Source organism: Accipiter gentilis, chromosome 10 (assembly GCF_929443795.1).
Source record: "Accipiter gentilis chromosome 10, bAccGen1.1, whole genome shotgun sequence".
Classification (NCBI taxonomy): domain Eukaryota; kingdom Metazoa; phylum Chordata; class Aves; order Accipitriformes; family Accipitridae; genus Astur; species Astur gentilis.
In genome coordinates, this window is record NC_064889.1 from 31,102,627 (window position 1) to 31,127,835 (window position 25,209).

Sequence of the window (25,209 nt, forward strand, 5' to 3'; positions counted from 1 at the left end):
GCCGGGTTTCCTTTTTCACCTCTGGATCAGAGAACCTTCATCGGGTAGAAAAGGTTCACTGGGGCACTCGCTATGCCATCACCATCTCCTTTACGTGCAACCCAGACCATGGCATTGGGGATCCAGTCTTGATGTAATTCCTCTGGGGATGGAACATGAGGTCAAATGGAATGAGAGAAGCCCTGCAAAGGAGAAGAAAAAGGGAGATAACTCTTACAACCTCACATTCAATTAGACTTTCCCAGCTGTATTAATATATTGCAATACACTTTGTTTTCACGTCCTTTTCCATAAATGTTGCAAACGGTGCCTTAAAGACCATCTAAAATTCGGTGTATTCTGAAAATGGTTTGTCTTCATGTCCTAAAGGGATAGGCTACAAAGAAGAGTTCCAGAGTGGGCTTTTTTTTAATTTATTTTTTTAATTCTTCAGTTTAAAAGATACAATCTTTTGGACCATGTCTTGATATGACTCCCCATGGTGCTGTTACCTCTTTAATTATTTAGTCTCTTCAGTTACTAATGCAATGTAGAAAGTTTGACTTAAGTTAATAGAGCAAGATGAGTGTTATTCTTCTGAACATACCTTCTGTTGAGACGAATGTATTCTCCTTAGCATGGGCATTAGTGGGCAATACACATGTGGTTTGACTACTGGGACTTACTTGAACTTTTTTTTATTGAATTACTACAGAGATATTTTCTGCTACAAACAGGGACTAGTTAATACAAAGTCAGAAATATAATTCTCTGGTTGGCTAGAAAGCCTATTGCTTCTGGATTGCAAATGCTTTGTGCTAGGGAATGTCACTGCATTAGATACCTTTGATCAGAATGCAGCATTCCCAACTCACATTGTTTTGTTTGGGTCTCGATGAAAATGATCAGTCTCCTGGCTGGAAGCCTGGTGTTAGGGTTATTAAGAGCTCTTTATGGAGATGGCTTGAGCATGTAACCCTGTACATTAAGTAAGTATTAAAAAGAAGAGCTGGGCAGAGGTAATCAGACAGTCCTCTGGATTCATCTGAGCATTCATCATTACCTAATTCCCAGGTAGGGCAGTGTGGTTTGGGAGGGGCACAGCTGAGGAAAAACCCTAGTTTTATTGTGGTTTTCCATATGCCAGTTCTGGCCACCTCCAACTCAATCCTGTGAACCCTGGCTTGCTGCTTGGAAGGCTGGGTAACAAAACTCCATTCACCACTGTACTGTGCCATGTGGGGTCTGATGCGGGAAACTGGTGTCCACCTGTACTTTAAATTGATATGGTCTCAAGCTAGGGCTTTGTTGTAAAACACTTTGAAAATATCTATTTATTGGGCCTACGTGTAATCTTAAGACCAAGTTGGAGGACGCTTGGGTTTTTTGTTATTGTTGACACAACTGTGAATCTTATGTTGTGAAATACTGTGTTTTATCTTGTCCAAAACAATGTTTTATCTGCTTCAGAAAGTCTCAATAGCTCTTATTGGACTTCTCTTTCTCAGCTTAGTATGAAGACTTCTTTCTGTTAACTAGGACTATTAGTCTGTGGTGTCCTTGAGTAATAAATTGCAAGGACTTAAGAGAAGAGGGGATGATTGCATTACAGATAACATCTAAATGCATAATCTTGCCAATTACCTTTCTTATTATAATCAAAGATTTTTACGGGTCAGCGCATCAGTAAGTGAATGGTAGGAAAACAGAATTTGATTGAGGGGAAAAAAATTAGGGAGCAAACATGTTGATTTGTTTTAATAGTGTAGTCCACATAATTTGTGTGAAACACTTTGAAAATCTGGGAATGTGCTTTGATTTTTTTGTTAATTTTTTTATTATGTATACAGTTCTTACTGTTTAGTCTACCCTTTTATGGAAATAATAAGTATTGGAGAGGATTCCATATAAATAGGAATGATGACAGGACACTTGGACTTGTTCTATTGTGATTGTTCTCAAATGGCACACCAGCGAGATTAGTCTTTTGTAATTTCATTTCTTAGTTCTCAAACTTGAAGAGGCCTTCCTTGTCCATGCTAACAAGGAAGAATTGTTAAAATGGCTGGATGCTAGGAATAATAAAGTTAGTTGGGTTCCATATCTAAATACTTGTCTCAAAGCCTGTTAATGCAAAGACATTTGCATTACACCCAAGTTGTAAGTCTATGTGAAGGCAGACCAAGATCACCGGCAACTGCTTTACTGGCTTAAAACTTGATTCCTAACATTGCCTTGAGATGTAATTGTGTGGACTTTTCCACAAAGACACCTGATAGCAGTGGAATCTAAATATGAATGGTCCTGTGTAGATTTAGGTTGGGATTCTCCAGGTTGAGGTCCTATGTTCGAAAATTCCTACTTCACTCTAAGTCCTATCGCTCCTCTGCAACACTGTCATATAAATTGCTTTGCTACTTTTTAAAAAGCGTTAGTTACTTGTGTCTGTCATGCAGGCTTTGAGTTGCACTAAATGAAAATGCCACTTTCAGAGCTGCCCTCTGTAAAATACTGCTCAACAAGGTCATATTGGACCATGGGGGAAAGCTCAGCTAATCTCCTTTTGGATTTTCATCTTTTGAAGATCCTGTGTATTGTAGCATCTCCTGAACACAGTGCATATCTCATGCTATGAATTGACTGTCATTCAGAAATAAAATCAAGTTGGTATTTGTCTTTTGGAGTTTTAAGCTTCAGTAATGTGTTCAATATGATGACCAAACCTGTCAAATATAATTTGTGGAAAAACTTGTGCACGGTACCTAGTAAGAGAATTCTTCTTTTGAAAGAAGTATAATAATTCAGTATTCTGTATGTTTCAGTACTGACCAAGCTTCAATATCCAAATAAAAAAAAAAGCAGTATCTAGATCTATGAAGAAATTAAATAGCAAATGAGGAAGTACAGTGCAATCTAAAAGATTCTGAACATAGCCTCCAGCAGGAAAACAGTAATTGCAGAAAGGCTGATGTTCCTGGGGCAGAGGGCAATCTGCAGAATTCAGTGTTCATTAGAAATAAACTTGGCTTAATTTATTTTAGTCCACTTAAATACCCTGAATAACTTTTTATTAAGGGTATCTCTTCCCAGTTCTTGACAGATAATTCTGAATTTGAAATACTTTAATTACTGTCTGTTCTCTTTCAGGTTCAGCCTGCCTGTTGCTACTGGGAAATGCAGTTCTCTTTCTTAGAACTCTGATTATGCCAAGGACAGGATTTGCTCTGTTAAACTAGCATAAATCTGATGCCAAACTGCTGCAGACAAGTGCTCTTAATTGAACACATGGTGATGGGAGAATTTGGCTTGATGTTTCCCAGTTGTGTAAGAACCTTTGTAAAGGGCCCTTGTGGTTCAAAGAAAGTAAAGAAAGGTCAGTACGTATTCAGTGTGAATTGGGGCTAAGTCCTGACATTAAATTTACAGCCTTGTACCTGAAAGCATACTTGTTACAAGTATTTGGGAATGTTGATTTGTATTTTGAAAGAAAAATATTTGTAAGGAAAGGTAAAGCCTGCCTGTGTGAAAAGTCCCAGGGTGAAATAGAAAATACATCAGGAGAGCAAGCCAGAGTTTGAATCCCTACTAAGAGACTGAGTGAAGCTTCCTGAGGACTTCTGTGAAATTGTACTACTTTTAAAACTATCTTTCCATTCAGAGGTTTTGGGGAATATCAGGAACTTTTGTAAAATTAACAGGTATGTGATCAGATTAGGTTTTCAGTGTAAACCTAGCTTTCAATTATTTAGCATGCATTTTATTTTGATTTTTTTATCTCCTATCATATGGTTCTAGGAACTCTGGGTGGACTTTTTGGCCTTTCTCATATATAAAATTTTCCTTGTGTAAGCAGTTGTGGAATCATTGTGGTTTTTAATTCCCCAGAAATCAACTGAAGGTTTGGAAAAGGCACATTTATGTTGAGATTTTCCTGAATATGTATTGTCCAACTGAAATATTCTGAGCTCCATCTTAATGAACTTCAAGTCCAGAAATGTGTACCAGGATACTCTATTTACTTCAGTTTGGATTTATAGCAGAAATTTCACTCCCTGTCTTATTTGTTTTTATTTATAAGGTCAACAGGGTACTTTCTGAGGCTGTAGCACATAATGATGTGCACATTAAAATAAAAGTGTAGCTGAAATGGCATTGATAATGACTATATTGTCAAGAAAATCTGATTTTGTTGTTTCTTCATTTGCAATTCTTAGTACACTTGAATTTCTCCTTTATAGCTTTCCTTTCCCCAGTGAATAAAGATGGCTTTGTTTTTAATATAGAGTTCCTCACATTCCTTCTACATCCAGATACCCTTACACAGTGTTTACATGTGAATTAGATCTCTCTAACATGCTGATGTGTAGCTTTATGTAGTATTTCCATCTTGTCTAAATTCTAGGAATAAAACCAGAAAATGTTGCTGGAGGTCAGGGTTCTTTGAGGAAAAAACAAATACAAGCAACCACCCTCCTCCTCTTCCCTCCCCCAAGAAAAAAAAAAAAAAAAAAGAAAAAAAATATCCCAACTCCTGTCTCTGGAGTCTCTTGTGCAGAAATCCAACCAAACATTCCAAGAGCAGCAGAAGAGTTATTTCCTTTCTGAACCACAGATGGTTCTGGCATGCATCGATCATCTTACCCTCGTTCAGAAAGGCAGGTTTCTCAGGAAATCTGGCCAAGAGAGCCATTGTAAAGTGGTGTCTATTGCTCCTTGTATAATACCGTGAAGAACTATAGCATGCTTTTGCCTTATCTCTGTTTTTGTAAACCTTCTTAGGAAGCTGAAAGTGAACTTTCATGTTTACTGAAACCTGCCAGTCAATTCTTTCTTAATGATCATCAGTTTATCACTAAAGTATCTGTGTAGGCACTCTTTATCTTCCATACGAGTGTTGGTGGCTTATACTAAAGCTTTTCAGGATGGACTGTCCAAGGAGAAAAACTCTGTCCTGTTTCCAAACTGCACATCTTTCTTTGATGCTGTCCATCACTTCCCCTCAAATCACTTATTTAATCTCTCCATTCTGTCCAAGCATACTTAAGCTTTTACCTGTAGCATATATTGAAGAGGGTATGTAAGCTCAGTCCATTATTTATTCATAGACTGGCTTGCTAGAACTGAAAAGGAACTAGCTTTTTCCCTATAACCTTTTTAGTCCATGAAGTGCATTAATCTTCAAGAAGAATTTCTAAAGGTACTGGAACTGTCAAGTGTTGCTCAATTGTTGAAATTTTTTTTTAATTCTTCAGCATTCATTTTTTCAAATACTCTCTTATTTTTCTTCCATTACAGGCATTGTCCATACTTGAAACAACACCATTTCTATCTTGCCTGTTTTCCCATATAGCTGAAATAATGACAAGGTAGGGATCAACGTTGCCTGCTGTTGAGCATTTTTGTCTTTCATGGTAACTTGTGGCTAGTGAGTACTGAATTTTGAAACAGATACTAGCGAATTTTTTGTTTGTTTTTTGCTGTTCTTTGTCAGTGACTATTTTACCTCAAGGAACTGCTGGTAGAGCTGCTCCTTTGTGAACTCTCATTGACTCTAACGGGATGCTATGCATGCAGATCAGACTGCAGGATCACAACAAGAAATGCCTTGCTTGGATAGTTCTTATTGTGAAATCAATAAAGGAGCCTAGAGGTACCATCTCCTTTATCTTTGTAACCTTTAGATGCATCCAAACAAAGCAAAAACCTCAAAATATCTAGGTTTACTGCTGGATAATCCTGAGGCTGTCCACAGTCTGGACTGGTTGAATCCATGAGCTGCCAGGTCAGATATATGGTTAATAATGAACTTCACTCAGCTCCTCACCCAAGACTTCAAGTTGAAGGCTCAGTGGTATGGAAGTACAGAAGGAGCATATGCCTGAAACCATAGTGCCTCTTTTTGAAGGAAATATTTTATTTGTAGAGGGAAGCTGAGATTTATAGAGCATTCATGTTACTTGTTTCTGGAAACTCCTTGTTAGAGGCATCCAGTGCTCAAAAAGCTCATTTTAGAATGGATTTCCTTCCTGTTTTTTTGTTAACAACAACAAGAAGCCAACTAGGTTACTGAGGTATGATTCTTCTGGACAGACACCTTGAGAATTTCTTTCTCATTCCTCAGTTTATATAATTATATTAAGCCATTTATGTAGATGCCTGGACACCTTGCTCCTGACTCTGCAGAAAAAAAAATCTTTTTTTTTTTTTTTTTTAAGACTGCTTTTTGCTGCATGGGTAAGGTCTCTGGGTGGATTCATGCCTTGGAGGTGATACCCTCAGCATATTAACTTGCCAGGCAGACCATTAAATCTGGGGGGAATAAACAACGGCAGATCCTAATGGAGTCCTTTTGCATGCATTGGCTCAGGGTGCTGGTTTCTTCCATTCCCTCTAGCAGGCAAATGTTTTTATTTCTGTTACTGAAGAGGAAACATGTTCTGGGAGTTCTCTCTGCATATTAGGGCTTTAAGTGTGATTCATTGAATAACCCCATAAAAAGAAGGCCATGTTTTACCAGGTGATTCAAAACTTAAAGGCTGCCGTGAAACCAGACAAACGCTAAGCCCATTTAATCCTTGCACTTCTCAACACAATAGTGAGAAAAGTGATCTTGTACTTGGATTATTTCTACTTCACTATAACATAAATGTGTTTCTTCTCATTTGTTTCTTTATTTTAATGGGAGCCAGAAATTCATTGGGAAGCCATAAATGCCCGTATCAATGTTGAACTGATGTTTCACGCCCCTTTTCAGTCTGCTTTATTGTTTCATTAGAAGATCAGACAAACAACTAGAAACTGCAAGCTTTCGGCCAGAAAAGCTCTTGGTGTTAAAACCCTTCATAAAACTTTCAATGGGATCTCTTCCACAATACCATTTACTTAAGCTGTTTCTCCTGTCCTTATTCTGTTTGAATTAATAGTGTATGTTGAGTATGCCAAAAATAAGTTAAGTCATGCTGCATCCATCTGTTTAAAAAATGATTAAATTAGCCTTTCTTCTGCACTTATCTTGTGTATCAACTGGGACTTTTTTATGTAATGGTGTCCACCACGTATAGCATCTGTTTATTGTACCTTTTCTGGTACTAGGCAGAATTTAGACTTCTAAACAAGAAATCCCAGAAGAAATTAAGACTGGATTCATAAATATACAAAAGTATACAGAAATTTTCCCCTTGACAAAAAACCCCAAAAAGGTTTGAAAAATGTGGGGGGTTTGGAACCATAAGAAAGGACAAAGTTTTACTAATTTTGTAACCTGTTACTTGAGGTGTAGGGAATATGCACCTGCTCCTTGATATTCTCCATTGAGCTTCTACTCTGCTTCTTCATGCTTGCACAGTATCTGGAAATCTAGTCCTCTCCTGTCGCATTTTCCCTCTCTAATTACACACACATTGTGTTGGAGATCTCCGTCCCTTCAGACCACATGCAGGCAGGAAGAATCTCACTTCTCTGCCTCAGCACAGGCACAAATGAATGCACGTGGATTTCTCAGGAAGGCTGTTCTCATCTTGAAGAGTGCCCAGCTGAAAGCACACAGCTCAGGAGGTGGTGAAGGCACTCACGTAACATTTCTTCCTGCGAAGAGCCTTGAAGTCTTCCATCTTCACAGCTGACTGCCTGCTGCCTTTGAGCCTTGGCATTTTCATCTCAACCACTGGAACTTGAGACCTCTTGACTTTGTTTTCTAAATGCTTTTAGCACCTCCAGATGGCTTGTGAGTCAGTGAATTCCAGCATGCTGCAAAAATTATCACTTTCAATACAAGGTAAACACGTTTTGACTCTGTAGCTAAGATTTTTATCTAGGCTTTGCAGCAGGCCATTAAAACTTGTCCTCTTCCTAATCCTTCTTAAATTAAATACTTCAGTCGTAAAGCATGCACGGAAGAGCAGTAATCAAAAGCCTTTCCATAGCTGAATTCTACAGGGAGATACTTTTGAGATGTTCAGGTCTAAATTAATTATTCTGTTCTCTGGTCAGGCCAGCTTTGTGATTTCCAGGATCCTGAGCGAGGCTGAAGTGAAGGTGTTTGACAGTAGCTGTGCTGTTCACCTGACTCCCCTGGAGTGGGAGGTGTAATAGGACTGTAATTGTGTGTACACTTAAAAGGGCTTAGGTGTTAAAGTTACAAACATGTCGGGTCATAAGGAACAGTAGTATCCTCTAACTAGATCATTTGACAGAACTGAAAAAAACAGAAAGCTTTGAGCCTTAAAGCCTTGTTTTTAACAAATGGAGTGACTAAGTGGATCAATTAACTTAAAAAGTAAATGTCATTGTCTGCCTCTCCCCTGCCCATCAGCTGAACAGGTTTATTGAACCTTAGTTATATTTCCTTCTAGCTGTGGACAAACATACAGGGGATGGACGTGCAGCAGGCGAGAAGACTCGGCTTGGTTATTAACCTGTCTCCTGAGGATGCAGTTACTACTTGTTCTAGGCACCCATAGCTACTTCCTAAGCACTAGTGAGGGGCTTGTTTGTGGTATGGAAAAGACAAAGGTGGGAATAGGACCAGGATATTGCAAAATCTTTTAAATTAAAAAGATTTTAGTTCTCTAATAGTGATGGCATGTTTGCTGAATGCTTTCCGAGTAGTCCGCTACACTAGACTGTGTCACTTGGGTGAAAAGTATTTTCCAGTTGTGTTCAAGGTCCTGAAAGGTGAGGACAGCACATATACATCTGAGCCAGCTTTATTCATGTAGCATACCAGTAGTGCAGGTTTGTATCAGTGCGACAAGTAAAATCTGTTTCTAAATTAGCTGCCTTGAAATTGAGAAATATTTTTTTGTCGGGATGAATGCAGGCGTGGAAAGAATGCTTGACTTCATGAGCTTATCTAATCTCAGTCTCCTTCAAAAGGATACTAAAGTAAGCTCTTAGAGATAACAGCCAAGTATGCTTCCTAACCACATGGGGATTTACCATTCCTAAACAGCTAAAAAGCTGAAACTAATCTGAAATATGAAAACTCCACAAAACCAAGGATTTTGCAACAGTAGCGTGTTGCAACTAAAAGCCAACCTCTGTATTTGGGCACAGGCTTAAACCAGGCCTCAGCAGGAATTTTTACAAGAGATTCAGGTGAAGATTGCTAGTCCTCTGAATTTCTGAAAAATAAGTTTAAGACTGTTGTTATGGTACCCGAGTTAACTGCACAGGCTTTTTCTACCCTTAATCTTCCTTACAGACTGCTCCTGTTCATGTTGGATCACAGGGGAAGGTTTCTGCTGGGGTGGTGCCACCAGCCTACAGGCACCTCCCGTACCCCAACGTAGCTCCCCCAGCAGCAAGGGTGTCAGCTCAGCTGCACGCTTCTCCGTTCAGGAGACAGTTACTCTAAACAGCAGAGATGGTGTTTATCCTCAGAGCCAGGACTCCATCAATTTGTCCAGTTTATGTTGGGAAGAGGCAGTAAAACCGATGCTTACAAGAATTCTGACTGCACACGCTCCCACGTAGGAAGCCAAGAAAACCCTTGTGTCACTTGGCCCCTCACAAGGTGGGTGGTAGAGACCACCCCAGGAGGAGGTTCAGAGTATGGTGGGGGCTGGATGGTTGGCTCTGGCTGTCAAATCCAAAATGCAGTCAGAAGCTGGGATGGGGAGGACACATCTGCCACAGCTGGAGACTCTAAGGAGGTGGTGGCAGCAGAAAAGACTCTGTGGGGGAAATGGGAGATAATATTTGGGCTTTTTTGTGGGAATCAGCAAGATGTTACAGGTGATGGAAAGGGTGAGACCTGCTGCTGCTGAAGAGGTGCTGAGAAGGAGCAAATGCTAAATCCGGGTAATGGCGAGTGCTGAACGGCAAAGTCTAACATCCCAAATGACACTTGATGGGGATTGATACCACGCGGGTACACGTGATGGGGAAAGGTAAGACTAACTGATGGCCCAGGGACTTCAGCAGAGTGTGGGATCCCTTCACAAGAAGAGACAAATAGTTTTTGACAGACATCTCAGTATTGAGAGTTGAGATGCAGCACTTCTCCAGCCATCCTTTGTTGGCAGGACTCTATAGCTGTTGACTTTTTGTAGTTTCTTGGGTACCACTAAGGGAAGGAGGCTGACAGGAGGGGCAGAAAATTCATGCTGCCCTGGTGTGCTACAGAATGATGCTATGACAGGGACACTTAGCAGGAAGAAAAGATCCTGACAGCATTGCTGTCATCCTTTTCCCAGTACAGTACCTTTAAAATCCAGCAGCAAACTTAGGGGAATGGAATCAGCGTGTGGCTGCCTCAGTGGCATACATCCACAGAAAGCCGAGAGATGCTTAGCAGGAAGTGCCAGAAAGCAAAGGCAAGACTGAATGATTAAAACAGTTCTTTCTTTTTCTTTTTTTTTTTCTTCTTAATTTAAAGCTCCTCTGGAGCTTGATAAGCTAATTTGCAGAAATTTTTGCATAAAGACTTACTTTAAAGTAGGATGTCTCAGGAAGAATAGTTAAAAAAACTTTAGTTAAGGGAACCACTTTGATTAAATACCACTTCCTTGGTATTTAGCTCAGCCATGCCATGGTCTTCCTAAAAATCACTGCCTGGAAGTGGAAGTGGCTCCAAATACACAAACATTAACCCTCCAGGGCATAATATATGTAGTGCTGATGAAACTAAGGTGGGGAATGAAGCAAAGTCAGTTGTCTGATTTAAGGCAGCTACTTTATTGATGTACTGTTTAATTGTTTTGCTAAAGTAGATGTCTTGGCCTTATTAATTTAGAAGAAATTACTAACTGAAGAGAAAACACTAATTCTAGCCCATATGTTAACTTCATTCTTTTTCCTTGGGGGCAGGGAGAGAATATCCCGTAATGCTTCTCTACTTGAAGTCACAGGATCTCTTGAAGAGCTGCCTTATGCCTTGCCCTCTTGTGAAAAAAAAAAAAAAAAAAAAAAAAAAAGGAATATTTAAAATCAATCCGATCCCACCAGGCACTTCCTCATCTCAGCAGCCCAGACTCAGAATGGACGAGCTTCATTAATTTGGAGCAGTTTGGCACAATATTCAATTAAGGACCTAGCGGAGTACTTGACTAGTTATCATTCCAGATCATTTGTTCTGCCCGTTTGAGAGTTACTACCCTCGACAGGTTTGGATTCCATTTCATTCAACAATTTTGTAACCACGGGTAACTGCAGAAATGACGTGGCTCCATGGTGCTGCAAGGAGGCTGTCAAGGTTGTCAGATTTTAAAATAAACCTGCTTTGACAGCTTTTCTGTTTTGCAGAATTTACCTTGCAGAGTTTGCTCTGAAAAACCCATTTAAAAATTGTTTTCCTTTTTTGCAGCATTTAAACTAAAAGCAAAATACATTAAGTTCATGGATGCCTTTGTAAAAGACTGTATGTCTCCAGACGTACAAGATCTGGCATATTCTAATCTCTTTTCCCTAACAGAAAAAAAAGTTCACTTCGTTCTGAAGTGTACTGTGAAGGATGAGGTTCAGTACGGACTCTTCCTCCTCTTTATTTTGTGTGTACTACAGACAGGATCAGAGGAGTTGCTAGCTCTGGGAGGCTCGAAACATTTTTCACTTTGGAAGTGCAAAGGGGGTAAATCTGCCTGTAGTCAGCAAGGGTTTCAAGGCTTTTCTTTTTCTTTTTTCTCCTTTCCGAACATCTGCAGTTGACTTCCATGCTGGGAGGAGGGTATGTTTTTCACTAGTATGTGCCAGCTGACAGCTAAATCCCACAGGCATATCTACAGTGGTAGTTATGCCTGACCGATACTGCGCATGAAGAATATCATGTTAAATTAATCCAAGACAAAGGATAAAAGCCCAAAGTGAAATAATGATTTTAAATCTGTTCACTAATTGCTTAAAATTGTTGTACTCATCTTGAGTCAAATGCTATCTCCCATTTAAGTCCTACCCTCAAAACTCTCCCCAAAAGTCCTGAAATAAAATCCTTTCAGTTACAAGCCTGCTGCATTCTCATACAGATAGTTGACAGTCTTGGTGCAACAGTAGAGATGGCAATAAGCTGTAAATGCTTTTTTGTCTTGAACACTGCCTTGCAGACTCCCCACACCCCCTGGAAGTTAGTCTAGGCTCCAGAAAGCATCCTCTGGGTGATAAACATGCTTCCTAAGCCTTAAATTATCATAAACCTTAAACAGAAGAAACGTGCCCAGCAACTGCGTTAGATCAGCAGTACCAGAAAAATGACAAAGGCTCTAAGCTTTTCTCCTGCTCGCACTTACTGGGCTTTATTAAACAGTCATACTTAGCCAGTCTCTTTGCAATGTCATTTCTTCATCGGATGAGAATTTGATCCCCAAAGTGCCTGAGTGCTTACAGGTGAGTTGTTTCTTACTAAACACCTCACTGGAGACTGACGGCAGCTTTGGGGAGATCTTGATGCCCATGACAAATGTGGGAGGGTCAGAGCTAGTAGGGACTAAGGACCAAACCCGTGACACCGCAAGGCGAAGAGCAAGTGCCATCTTGATGACTGGAGTCAAAGACTAGGGAGAAAGTATTCCTGCTTTCCCGCGGTAGCGTGGGTAAGCTAAGGTTTTCAAATCCAGGGAAGGTGCACACTGCTTTGGAAGGCTAAATTTAGCAGTGATTAAACGAGCTCTTAATTAACCAAATATTCCCCCTGCTTGCCTTTCCAAATTATTCAATAACTAAACAATTATAATGAGCTCAGCAAGTAATTACTATCCATTCCAGGCACTGCCCTCGCCAACGGCAGCCTTCGAAACCACCAGCTGTTCATGTGCTGGCTGGGAAATGAAGTCCATGAAGTGCGAGTCAAATGAACACTGAACAGGAAAAAACTCCCACAGGTTCAGAGCCAACGTAAGGAAAACTGCTCCCCTCTGCTGAGTCTGTAAGTGTGTAGTCCCTTCCAGACTGAAGATCCATCATAAAAATTATTATTGTGGATCGAAGCTGCAGTACTATGTTTTCGTGGGTGCTCTGGCAAAGACACAAAGGTTCCTGATGGTTATTCTGCCTTGGAAGGCTTTGCAAAGCCTCCCTGGGAACTATCGTGCATCTCTAGAGAGGGAAGCTACAGCCTTACTCAACAACCAGAAAGAAGAAAACAGAAGGTAAAGCCCAAATCATCCGAGAACACAAGTCTTAGAGGTATTTGTAGTTGCAGCAGGGTAAAAGAAGTTGGATGGTGAATTCGGCCATTTACTGGTCTGAGTGATATTTAAACAAGAACAAGCTCAAGTGCATTGAAGCTTTCTCCCCATTATTTTCCAAAGCGATTTGAACATGTCATTTCACGAGCACTTCTTTTCACGGCCCATCAGTTGTATTGGCTTAGCTGCTTGGGTGTGAATAGTGAATCTGCTTGGGACAAGAATAATTATTTTTGGCTTGACTGGGAAAAAAAATATAAAAATCAAACAACCCTACAAATTAAAACAGCTTAATCCTTTAAAACCACAAGCCTGCAAAAACCAGATGTACCAGCCCAAATGAGGGGACAGAGGAGGTTTAAGATGGAGCAACTGTAAAGGAAACCCTTGTCAAATTATGCTCCTAGCTGTGCAGATGTAACTTCTATAATGTAGTTGAAGGATTTGCTTATAGCAGTCATACTTGTAGAAATGTGCCTGCTTTCTGATTAGGTTGTGGAAATCAGCAGAGACTTCTGCCTTCTCTGCGGGCAACCTGAAACAACAGATTTGAAATTCAAGAGGTATGAAATTTCCCCAATGCCTTGAAACTCTCGCTGGGGTGTTACAGAATCTGACAGTGGTGGTTTTAGCTGTGGAGCAAAGCGAGGGTGGAAGCGGAGTCCCTGGGAGAGGGTGCAACTTGTTGCTGAGAAGTATAACACAGAAAGGACAGAACATGCTGAGACAGGAAAAAAAAAAAAAAAAAGCATAACATTAAAATAAGAGGACCAAAGACAGCAACATGCTAAAAGCAAGCACATTTCTACTGCACAAATAAGCTAAACGGTCACATTTGATCCATGATCATTCCGTAAAAGCTCTCTTCAATGTGGGCAGGAGATTCCGTCTATGGAGAATGATGGGAATGCAGTCATTAGGCAGGTCCTGGGATGAAGCCCGTAATTATACATAGACCCTCCACAGACTGAGTCTGAAACACATGCCTCAGCGCTCTTGGAGATAAACATTTACTGAAGAATGTGACAGAAGACAAAAAATGCCTATTAAGATGCTGCTTTGATGCTTTTTTTGAGATCTAAGCTAATGAGCTCGTGCCAGCGAGCTTCTCTTTCTTACTATTCCCTGATGCTATCAGAGTGGTGGAGACATCCCGCTCCCGTTGCTCCAGGCTGCCTCTGGAACTTCTTTCCCTGCACCGCGAGGGCTTAGTGCTTGTAGTGGAGTTCGGAGACTCCCATACTGGGTTTGCTTGCGAGCACAGTAAACGGGGCAAGAAGAGAGGAGGACTTGCAAGGAAGTCAAGCTGGGTCTTGGCTGCGTCTCAAAGGGGGCACGTGGCTGTCAGATCAAGCGCTGGTTCTGCACTGAGATCCTGACAGGAGGTGAGATTTCAAGAAACCGTAAGTCTCCGGCAGGTGCCAGTGCCTAGACACATGCTCAAGCCCCCTCGGGGTGCCCATCTCTTCCCCGTCCTATTTTCACACCAGGTATGAAGTCTTATTATTAGAGGTAGCATGAAGCTGATGTAGTATTGCCTTCCTAAGCCTCCTCTCAGCCTAAAGCAATTTTTCTGTGCTCTCGTTCAGATTAATGAGTAATTCAGTGTGCCACATTAACGATTTCACTCTTGCATTCTGGAGGCAGCGTAGCTGTCGGAGCCCTTCTCCCCACGCCCGAGGACCCTCTCGTCCTGCTTCCACGGGGCCCCTCTGGGGCTGTGAACACGAGGACTTGAATTGGGGGACACAGAAACAGTTTCCCAAGGCTGTGAAGTTACAGATTTACAGTTTTTTCTTGTCTTTTATTGGACTAAACCCAAGACTTCTTACAAGTTTTTTCTTCTCAGTAAGAGAGAGAGATACTGAATACCAAGGGCACAGAGTGCCTCTGAAGAATATATTAACTTATGATTGATGGAGGTAAAAGACCAAGGGATGCTCCAGCTCTGTCCCCATCCCTCCGCTGTGTTCCACTCCCACCCCCCGCTTTAAGCCAGAGCTGCAAGGAGCTTTTCTCCTAACACTGGGCACCGTAGGCTGTGGAGCTTCACTTTCTCATCCTGCCTAAGAGAACCTGCTGCAAAGACAGAGGCGGTGTTTTGAAGCTTGAGAGGTGTTTGCCATAATAAACTTGCCTTTGTATTCAAACAAACAAACAAATGAAAACAGCTGACCAAAGTTACTCGGTTGGTACTTCCTCTGCTTCTGTTGTTGGGAATTAATTGTGCTGTGCCTCAGGCAGGCAGAGGTTCCTTGACAGATTTAATCATTCTAAAAAGATGGCAACACCAAAATGACAGGGAAGCTCTGCTGTGTTTAGCGATCAGTGCTGAGTGTTAGGGATAACTCTTTCTATTCAGCCTCCTCTGCACCCAGATCCTGCCGTTGGAGCAGGCTGCAGCACAGGCTTTGCCTGGGAGCAATGCGCTGCCTTTACCTTCACTGACCCCAGTGCTCCCAATCCATAACGTGGGGAAGAAGAGGCTGCCAGGAGGTAAAGAAGAGATTTTGCTTCCCTACCATATCTCCTGCTATTGTTTCTCACCCAAGGAGGGGCTTTAGAGAGGGTATTGATGCACTGAAATGATGATGCTTTTATCAAAAGACTTTTTTCAGCCGTGTTCCCAGCAAAGCCAGCCGAGCACAGCTGCCATTGCTGTGGGCTACATGATCATCTTCACCGACTGGCTGCCGTTAATCAGAAACGGTGGAGTTTTGGTACACAAACACTTCCTCTGTTCGAGCATTAATAGCTAACCTGAAGCCTAAGTTATCCCTACAAGGAGACCTTTTCACTTCCGTACGTAGCACCTCTCACCAAGGATCTCAAAACATTTCACGCACATCAGTGACGTCTTAAACCACTTGTGCCAACGACGGAAACAGCGCTGCTGTTTTCTAGGCAGTTAATGAACAGCAGCACAAGAATAAGCAACTTCCCCGAGGTCACAGTGCAAGTCAGTGGCAATTTTCTACGAGAAGCCAGGACTTGTGACCTCGCCCCATTTAAGTTAATCTCTCTCATCAGCTCTGATGGTGAGTGCTGCCTCAATAGGCATCTCCGACATCAAACCCCTTGTAAATCTCTTCTGGATTTTATTAGCTATCTTGCTGTAAGCCTGCCTGGGTTACTTATCAACAGCACTAGTGCTTTTGGGATGAATGGCCTGTGAGTCCCCACCAGCAGATGGTGTGAAGGAAGATAAATGTATACACTTGAGTGGGATTAGATAACCACTGCCGCCACGAGGCCTGATGCAGGCGGGTGCTGCAGGCTCCCAGTGTAGTCAGTCCTGCTATCGCTCCTTAATCTGAACACTGCCCAGGGGCAGAAAGCTGCTTTCAAAATGCGGTGGCTAGAGGTAACTAGGGCTCCAGCTGATTTTATAATAATGTTGTTCCTGTAAAATATTCCCTTCTACAGTGTTAAATGAAAGAAAAAAAAAATGTTACAAAGAAAAAGCAGAAACTCAATTTATACCTGTGGGATTACTGGGTTTTTGAGTAGTGTGATGCTGGGAGCTGGCTCTCAGCCCATGCTCCCCAAAGGGAGGATGCTGCAGGAGCTCAGCGCAGAACCTGGTACTGCCTACTGCCGTGCACAGCTTGTCTGGTGGGACCTGCATGTCCCTGAAAGTTTAGATGTCCTCCTCTACATGTGTCTTCAAGAGTGCCGCTGTCTTTCGCCTTTTTAGCATTGCTACAGTTAATTTACCTTTTCCATTCTTCCAGATTTTTGAACAAGTTCAATGCAGCCTGAGAATTGCTATGTAGTGCCTTTTCCTGGGAGGCTTCTTGGAAGAGCCAGCCTTGTGGTTCTCAAATGTCAAGCTGGTATTTAAAAAAAAAAAAAAAAAAAAAAAGGCACAGAAGTGTCATGAATTTGATGGACGTCCCTGGTGAGGTTTCCAGGAGTGCATATATAAAGTGGTAACTCTCTCCAAAAGGCTATGTTTATGGACCCACCACATTTAGCTTCAGGAATCTCCCTTGCTTTGTTTGGATGAAACTGTGTTTGGTTTGAGTTAAGAATTCAGGAGCTGAATTCAATATCCTAACGGGAATGCACAAGGAAAGGCTAACAATATCTCAGAGAGACACTAGCCTAAACAAGCTGAAACAAACTTAGCAGATTTTACTTCTCCAGCATTAGTACCGCTTTGGTTTTAGAATTGTATCCTCTGCCAAGCATGGCTGATATTGCTGGATGGTTTGATTTTGCACAAGCTTATTTACTACTTTCCCTCCAGGTATCTTGATGGAGGGGTTTGGGTAGGATCTTCTGCAATGTTGAAGTTCAGCCTTCTCTAATAAATTCAACAAATGCCTCTTACCTCTTCACCGTATTTCTCACTGTAGAAGCATTCCTAGTGTTTACAAAAATGTTTCATTTAAATTATAAATGGAAAGAACCAGAGGAGTAGAGCCCAAAAGCCAGAAGAATTCTTCAGGATTCATTTCTCCCTTTCCTCTTTTCATTGTCCATTTCTTGGGTGGGGAAGAAAAGGAAGATGTTGCAGCAATGTTGCTTTGGTATATCCCATTGGGAACTTTTTCTTTGGGGACAAGATGGCTCTAGTTGGGACCACAGATCACAAAGCTCAGTTTTGACCATTTGAAACCTGCTAAGATGAAGTTAGTCTCCCCCAAAAGTGATACACACCACACTAGAAACTTGGTGCGGGCAGAAAGCTGGATTCCTGAGCAGAAATCTTCATAATTTTAAAAAAAATCTTAATATATCTCCCATTTAGGGTTTTAATATACCTCAATAATTTCTTTCAGTGTTGGGTGTCTGACAGAAGCTTGTTGGATCCTAGAGGTTTGGCCAAGCGAGCCGGCAGCGAACTCCTCCGTCTGCTTTCACAAAACTCATCCTGGGCCATCTAACCCCCCCGATACTTTGCTACCAACTGACGCATCCTTTCTCTCTGCTGTGTTTTAGATACATTCCCAAACAAGGGCAAAAAAGCTTGTATAATGATAATAACAATAACTTTAAAGGGTACTTACATCCTGTGAAGCTGCAACTACTATTTTGAAGACAAAGTAATATATTTCTTAGAAGCCACAGCAATTAGCTCCACGTCTCTCCTATTCCCCAGAAAAACTTCAAACCAACAGCAACAACCAATATTATAAGGCAAAAAAACCCCAGCTGGGCTAAACTGTAGTTAGTCACTGGCTCTGGGTGTTTCTGTGGGTGCTGGCAGTGAGGATGCTGTGCAAAATGACAGGAATAAAGTTAGTCTGGGTTCAGCACAGAAAGAAATGTGGGAGGGGAAAGTTAGCACTTGGAAGCAGGCTTTCTCTTCGCAACAGGCTTTTCCCCTTCAGAAGTGTAGTAACATTATACTTTAAAGAAATTAAATGCTATTATATAGGCAGGTTGTGCCCTGATTCTGTGCAACCACTACGTTTTAAAGCCTAAAATAAAAAGCCAATTTTCTTCCCCAAGACCTCAGGATGGAAGATTGCTGCTGCCTCTGGAGGGACTCACAAATATGGCGATAGGAGCTGAGCATCCCCAAACCGGCCAAATTTCCTGGTGAGGATGTCTGACTTTCAGGGACTGCCTTCAGGATTTCTCAGGTGCTCCGTTATCTGCTCCCAAGGCTTGAGGGCTGGGTTCAGACAGGAGGTTTGTGCACTTTCTTTTCTCATCGTGCTGATGGGGGAACAGATGATGAACTTAACCATCCTGCCTGTTCTCCTCGGTTAATGCAACTGGGCAGCAAGCCGTGCATTTTGTAGCATGCAAGGTAGAAAATGCTCATAAAATCACTTCTATTTCACTGGCTTCCTTGTTATTCAATCACACACTCTGCACCAAAAATAACTACTAAAATAGGAGTTAAAAAGTTAATGATTTGCTCACATTGATGGTTAAATTGTGACATGGGGCTTTTGAGCATTTATTGCAAATTTGGTTTAGAAAAGTAGAGAGAAAGATGATTAAAAAAATATGTGACTGAAGGTAAAGTCTGCAAAAATTCAGTAAGGTTCAAATGGATTCTCCTGTGTCTGGTGAAAACAACCGTTCTCACTTGTCCCACAAAGGACTGCTGTTTTCTCTTTGCAAGTCAAAGTGGAAAAATTGCCATTGCTGCAGCAGATAGATACTACCTTAGATTAAAGGAAGGAAAAAGCACTCGGGATGAAACTGCATATCTTTCACAGTCTGGGTTGATTGTTTTTTTTTTTTTTTTTTTGGTCATAAAAACATAAACTCTAAGGGGTGTTGGACAAGATTTTCTAGTGATTAAACTATTCTTTCTTGTAAAGCATGTATGGAGTTCTGCAGTGACAACCTCTGGCTCAGCAAGAAAAATGCTGCTGCCTTTCCTAAAATTCCCATTTTCCATTTTGCTGAAGAACTAGCTGTGTCACTAAACCTGCAGCAAAATTTCATTTATAATAAAAAACCCAAAACATTAAGAACCACAGGATTACAATGATTTTGGTATGAGAAGTAATCCCAGAGTACACATTGCTTGCCTTCTTGGAATGTAGGAGAATAGCCAAAGTAAAATTGTTTTCAAGGAAATCACCACATCTTGCTCAGGTACAGCCCGACTGACTTTCCTGTTGTTACTTCAGCCCTGGCCTGAAATGCTTCAGATTTACCATAAGTGACAAGATATGTAGAGTTTGCAAAGTCCCATCATCCAGATTCTGTTAATGTGTTGCCTCTCAATTTTCATATGCTTTTGTAGCCTCTGTGGTTGTGGAAACAAGATGTGTTTTTAATCTCACGATTTTGCGAGTCCTGACTCATTCTTTTCAGTGTTGAGGACAGGTAATACCTCTCCCTCACATAGGAAACAGCCTGAGCTGCTTTAGAGCAGTTTTGCGTGGCTTGCACACAGGCAGATGTGCTTATAAATACTGAGATCCTACCAAATCCAAAGCAACACCCTCCCCAAAATACTCTGGGTGAGCTGCATGCAAAGGTACCCCTTATGGGTAACTTAAAGGTTGTGCCAGCCCCGGGCAGGATTCTCTGCTATAGACAGGCAGCAGCAATCACCTTCCAAAGCTAGCTACCAATTTGGTTTTGTTGCTAAAGGAAGATACGTGAAGACTGCGTCCCCATTTCCAAAACACGAGCACACCCAGAAGAGTCAAGGCTTGCCCAATCACAGACAAGAGGAACTCGGTTAAAACATCTGCTCTTGCCGGTATTTATGAAGTGGGTCAAACCTTCTGACTTTTGGCAGTTTAACTGGTCCGACGGGACAATAAGAGGGATGTTGTTGATGTCATTCGTCTTTTAAATGGAGCTCTGATCCCCGGGAGTACAAGAGGCTCCCGAGGAGTTGTGTTTGCAAAGGTCTACACCACGTCGTGCCTCCTGCGCTGCTGAATAGCCGTCATTCATCACACACAGCAGCATCTTCTGATTGCTGGCCAGTTTTCCTTGTTAAACAGGCTCTCCTCCGCCCCAGTGACATGCTTAGTGGGCATCATCAAATTTACTGGTTCTCTTGCTAGAGTAACCTGGTACAGGTTTGTCAGAGCCTGATGGGAAAGAGGAGCAGCGCTGGGATGGGACCAAGCTGAAGCACATACTGGTTGAAAAACCTGATGAGTGACAAATATCCAATATTTTGCCTTTCATCTGGATGCTCCTCCATCAACCCTTTGATGTTTAATGCTCTAACGATGTGACACAGAAAGCACATCCCCTAGGCACCGTTTGCGATGCTGAGCAGAATAGCAGAATCCCTTCGGGGGACTGACAGGGCATCTCGGGAAGCATAGCCCAAATCCAACCCTTCTGTGTGCTCGTCCCCATATTAGGTTACAAGTGGAGATCTCGTCTGCTCTGCATTTTCGTCCCTTTTTTTCTAGGCATGACTCCTTTTCAGCTTCCCCTTCATTAATAACTGTTTTTAGACTGTTTGGCTTTAGATGTTTTAATGTGTCGGTTTTTAAAACAGAAAGTGTATTCCCTAATACTCTTTTTGACACCTATACAGCTCTTCCATCATCTGCTTCCCCTTACATACCTGTTCATAGATATACACTGTACCTTGCAACTATTTCATACATCATAATCATCCATCCTATAGCAGCGTTGTAAAGCTGTGGTGGGTAAGTGGCCTTCCAAGGACCTTCTCCTCAGGCCAAGCAATGGAAATCGAGACACAACAGCACTGTGTCGCATCAGGATCCAAATCAGGGTGGGTTTTTCTTTCTATAGCCGTAAGAATTTTTATTTTTTTTTTCCTCAGAGGTGGGCAAATGGCATGTTCAACACCTGGAAGGGGTGCAGCCATGCTTGGCTCTGCCAGGATATCCGTCTGGCCATACCGTTATGCTCCTGAGAGCAGGACGGCACAGCACACCTCGCAGATGACGCACGTACTCCAACCTTCCCACACCACCTTTTGAATTAAGTCTTATCTTTGTTATTCTTCTGTGGGAGTGACTTCCAGCCTCGGAAATGGGAAGCAAAGGAAAAGTAACAATGACTTCAGAATGAATAATTAAAAAATGAATTAGTTCCTGAAAAGTTGTTCCTAAAAACTGTTGAAGACCGCTCTCCCTGCCAATTCCCAACATGAACTGTGTGTTAGTCCCCCTATTTCACAAGGAAATGTGCACCATTAAGTCTATTTACACTGCCCAGCTTGGTAGCCTTCACAATACTGGAGCATGACAAAGTGGTCATCGGCATTTCAAAGACAGTTCTGCGGTTAAAATCAATACAAGCAATTCTAAGGTGAGTTTCTTATATCCGTCTCCCTGAAAAGCACCCCAACAACTGCATCTATAAGAAGAATGCCCGATTCTCGGCACAGGCACGTGCTTCCCTGGTCTTCATCCAACATGTGCCCTGAAGGGTTTATTTTTCCGCTGTTAGCTGAGTGCATAAAAGCCAGCATCTTGCTGCGCTGTGTTCTCTGCTCCCAGTCCTTGGCTGGGGTGTCGACACTTCGTGTCTCTGCTTTAGCACAAACATACCCTAAGGTTTGGCGTGTGACATGAGAGGATCACCCAAGGACACGGGAACCCAGTAACACTGCACGGCTGGAGTGGGACCCCCCTCAAGCAGATGGGGCTTGGAGTATGCCATAAGGAAGTGGAAATGACTGTTCCTTAAGCAACTGCCTGCTCTTTCAGAAGTCCCTGGGCATCAATAGCTGCTGACAATAGTTTATACAACTTGTATCGTGCTTTACTTATCCCCAGAGTCTGTCCCAGAACAGGAAAGAGGACTATTGAACCCAACTTCATCCCCACGTACATGAGCTCTTCAGAGAACAGCTGGGAACGGCAGCCTCGCCCCTGGTAAATACACCCCTCTGAGCTGGGTGAAGAGACCATGCGAGGGGAAACCTGATGATGGTCCATTTTTTTTTAACAGCATTCATTTTATAAACTGGGGTTTTACAGTTGTTTAGATGCTTACAGGCATCTCTACTGTCTGTGGTGAAGGTTTACTACGAGATGCTAAGTGGGGAGAGAATGAGCAGAATACATTGAGGCAAAATGCTTTTGATTACATGTCATGGATAAATTTGTCCCTTTTATGATGAGTCTCATGGTACAGGATTCAGTCATTTTTCTTAGAGCCTTAGGTCTTTGAGCGATAGGATTATAAGGCATTTTTCTTTCTTTCCAAGGTAAATTTTCAGTTTTTCAAGCCCTGTTGACTGTTGAGAAAGGGACCAGCTTTAAAAAAAAAACAGTCGGTGGCAAACTCAAATCACCTTAGGTAGAACCCTTAAAAAATTACACTCTTTTTTTAGATAATCCTGTGGTTTCTGACAGCTTACCTTGTGGTTTTTGAATGCTTGGAGTTCGAAGTGCTGCTGCAATGAATTTTAAAATAGAGACTTTAAGCTTGATGAAACTGTAGTGCATGCTAATGTAACAGGAAATAGGAAAAGGGGCTTTAAAGGTCTCCTTACACGCTCTAGAAACGAAACAGACAATGGTAACATATAGGGCAAACCCAAGGCTGGCAGCTGAATTAAGCAATACCAGGGCAATTTCAGACTTTTGCAGATCTGACCCAGCTGTATCCTGAAGATAGCACTGAGAAACCACACAGGAGAAACAGTGCAGAGCTGGAGCTGGGCAAAACTCAGCAAAGTCTGAAAAGAGTTTGTGGCTGAACCGAACAAAGCATCCGCCTCATCTTCCTCGCCCGAAACCCTGAAGGATTTGTCCTGCACGGCTGCTGGCCCCGGCAGGACCCTCCTGACAGCCCTAAGCCAGAGGGGAATTCAGACGCGCCTCCTAGTGCTTGGGTTCACGCAACTTCTTGCCCCTAACTAGAGTGACCGCCAGAAATTAGTTTTTAGGAGCCTTCAGGGCTAAGGGCTCCCAAAGCCCTACCTTGGCCAGACGCTCTGCTGGTCCTGGTGTCTCTGGAGCGCTTCCTCTTCCTCACTTGTCCTTCAGCGTGGCCATGCCCACGGCCTCCGAGCTGTAGTCATACTGGTTGCTGGAGGACGTGGACCGTCCCCAGGAGCACTGCAGGTTGGAGCCCCTCTTGCGAAAGGAGGATGTGAACCTGTAGAAGTTGCGGTGCCTGTTGCGCAGGTATTCGCGGTAGTTTTTGGTGAGCAGGGTGTAGAGGAAGGGGTTGATGCAGCTGTTGCTGTAGGTCAGGCAGGTCACCAGGTAGTTAATGCACTTTTGGGTTTGGGTGGTGAGCTGCAGGGAGCTGCTGTAGAGTCGCACCAGCTGCCAGATCCAAAACGGCAGGAAGCAGGCCCAGAAGACCAGCACGATGCTGAAAATCATGATGAGGACCTTCTGCCGGGGGGACCTCTTGCTCTTCTCCTTGTGGGGGGGGTTCCTCTGGGACTCCAGGTAGGTCCTGGCCAGGCGCGTGTAGAGGAAGCCGATGATGATTCCCGGGGCCATGATGCTGGTGCTGAAGAGCACCGTCAGGTAGGTCCGGTAGGCATCCACGCTCCAGGTGGGCGCGCACATCCTCTTCACCTTGCCCTCCGCCTTGCCCCCCTCGGTCAGGGTGACCATCAGCATCATGGGCAGGGTAAGGAGCAACGAGACCGACCAGACGGCCCCCGCCGTCACCTTCCGGTAGCCGCGCGACCGCTTCAGGGTGTCCAGGGGCCGGGTGACGGCCAGGTAGCGCTCGGTGCACATGAGGGTGAGGGTGAAGATGCTGGCGTGCATGGTGAGCAGGTCCAGGCTGAGCAGGATGCGGCACCCCAGGTCCCCGAAGTACCAGTCCTGGGCCAGGTAGGTGCAGACGATGAAGGGGATGGTGGAGAGGTAGAGCAGGTCGGCCAGGGCCAGGCTGACGATGGAGCTGTACATGGGGGCCGCGCAGCGCGCCGAGTGGCACATCACCACCAGCGTGTACACGTTGCCCACCACCCCGGCCACGTACATCACCGACAGCACCGTCCCAAAAGCCGACGGGATGAGCAGGGGGCCTCCCCCGGGGGGGGGGACCACCGCCGCCCCCCGCCGCCCCCGCCGCCGCCGCCGCCGCCGAAGCGTTGCCCCCCGCCGCCGCCGTCCCGTTGGGCTCCATGGGCGGCGGCGGCGGCCCCGCAGCCTCGCACCGGCCCCGCAGCTCCCGGCCCCCGCCGGCGGCCGCTCCGCCCCCCGCGGGAGGCAGGGCGGTACCGGGCTGCCCTCGGGGGAAGGGCTGCCGCCGCCCCCCCCCCCCCCCCCCCCCCCCCGCCCCGCCGGGGCTGCTGCCATCCCCCCCCCCGACGCTCCGCGCCCCGGGTAGAGGACGAAGGGGGGGGGGGGGGAGCGGCGATGCCCGCCCGGTGCGGGGCCGGCAGCGCGGAGCGGAGCTGCCGGGCAGGTGCCGTCCCGGATCGGGGGCGATGGTGGTGGTGGTGGTGGGGGGGGGGGTGTGTGTCTGTGCGGGGCCCCCGTGCAGCGAGGAGGCAGCGCGGAGGGGCCCGGAGAGAGCGGGGGGAGGCAGCGTGTGGGTGAGCCCGGGGAGGGGGAGGGGGGGGGGAGCCGGTGGAGAGCCCCGTGCCAACACCCCCCACCCCCCCCACCTCCACCAGGCGAACAAAACCCGCCAGGGTGATGGGAGGGTGTGGGAGCTTCCGAAAAAAGTTTTTGTGGTCGCTCTGTTGTAATTCGGGTTTTCCCTCCCG

The 25,209-nt window shown here is 43.9% G+C and overlaps 2 protein-coding genes across 5 annotated transcripts in view; one reads left to right on the forward strand and one right to left on the reverse strand.

Annotated features, from left to right (window-relative positions):
• The window catches only part of OGFOD3 (2-oxoglutarate and iron dependent oxygenase domain containing 3), a 49,870-nt gene extending 45,630 nt beyond the window's left edge, over positions 1 to 4,240 (forward strand). For 2 of the 4 annotated variants that reach the window (XM_049812711.1, XM_049812713.1), the window contains one exon: positions 1 to 4,240. In XM_049812711.1, the coding sequence (XP_049668668.1) occupies positions 1 to 137 (137 nt within the window). In that variant the 3' untranslated portion in view covers positions 138 to 4,240. The other 2 variants (XR_007507518.1, XM_049812712.1) reach the window with 2 other exon arrangements.
• Positions 68 to 24,653, reverse strand: LOC126043822 (urotensin-2 receptor-like). Its single transcript, XM_049812707.1, is given in 3 exon segments — positions 68 to 182; positions 23,450 to 24,535; positions 24,537 to 24,653. Coding segments are annotated over 2 exon segments (1,122 nt in total). The 5' UTR covers positions 24,624 to 24,653; the 3' UTR covers positions 68 to 182; positions 23,450 to 23,500.
• Between the last annotated feature and the right edge of the window lie 556 nt (positions 24,654 to 25,209).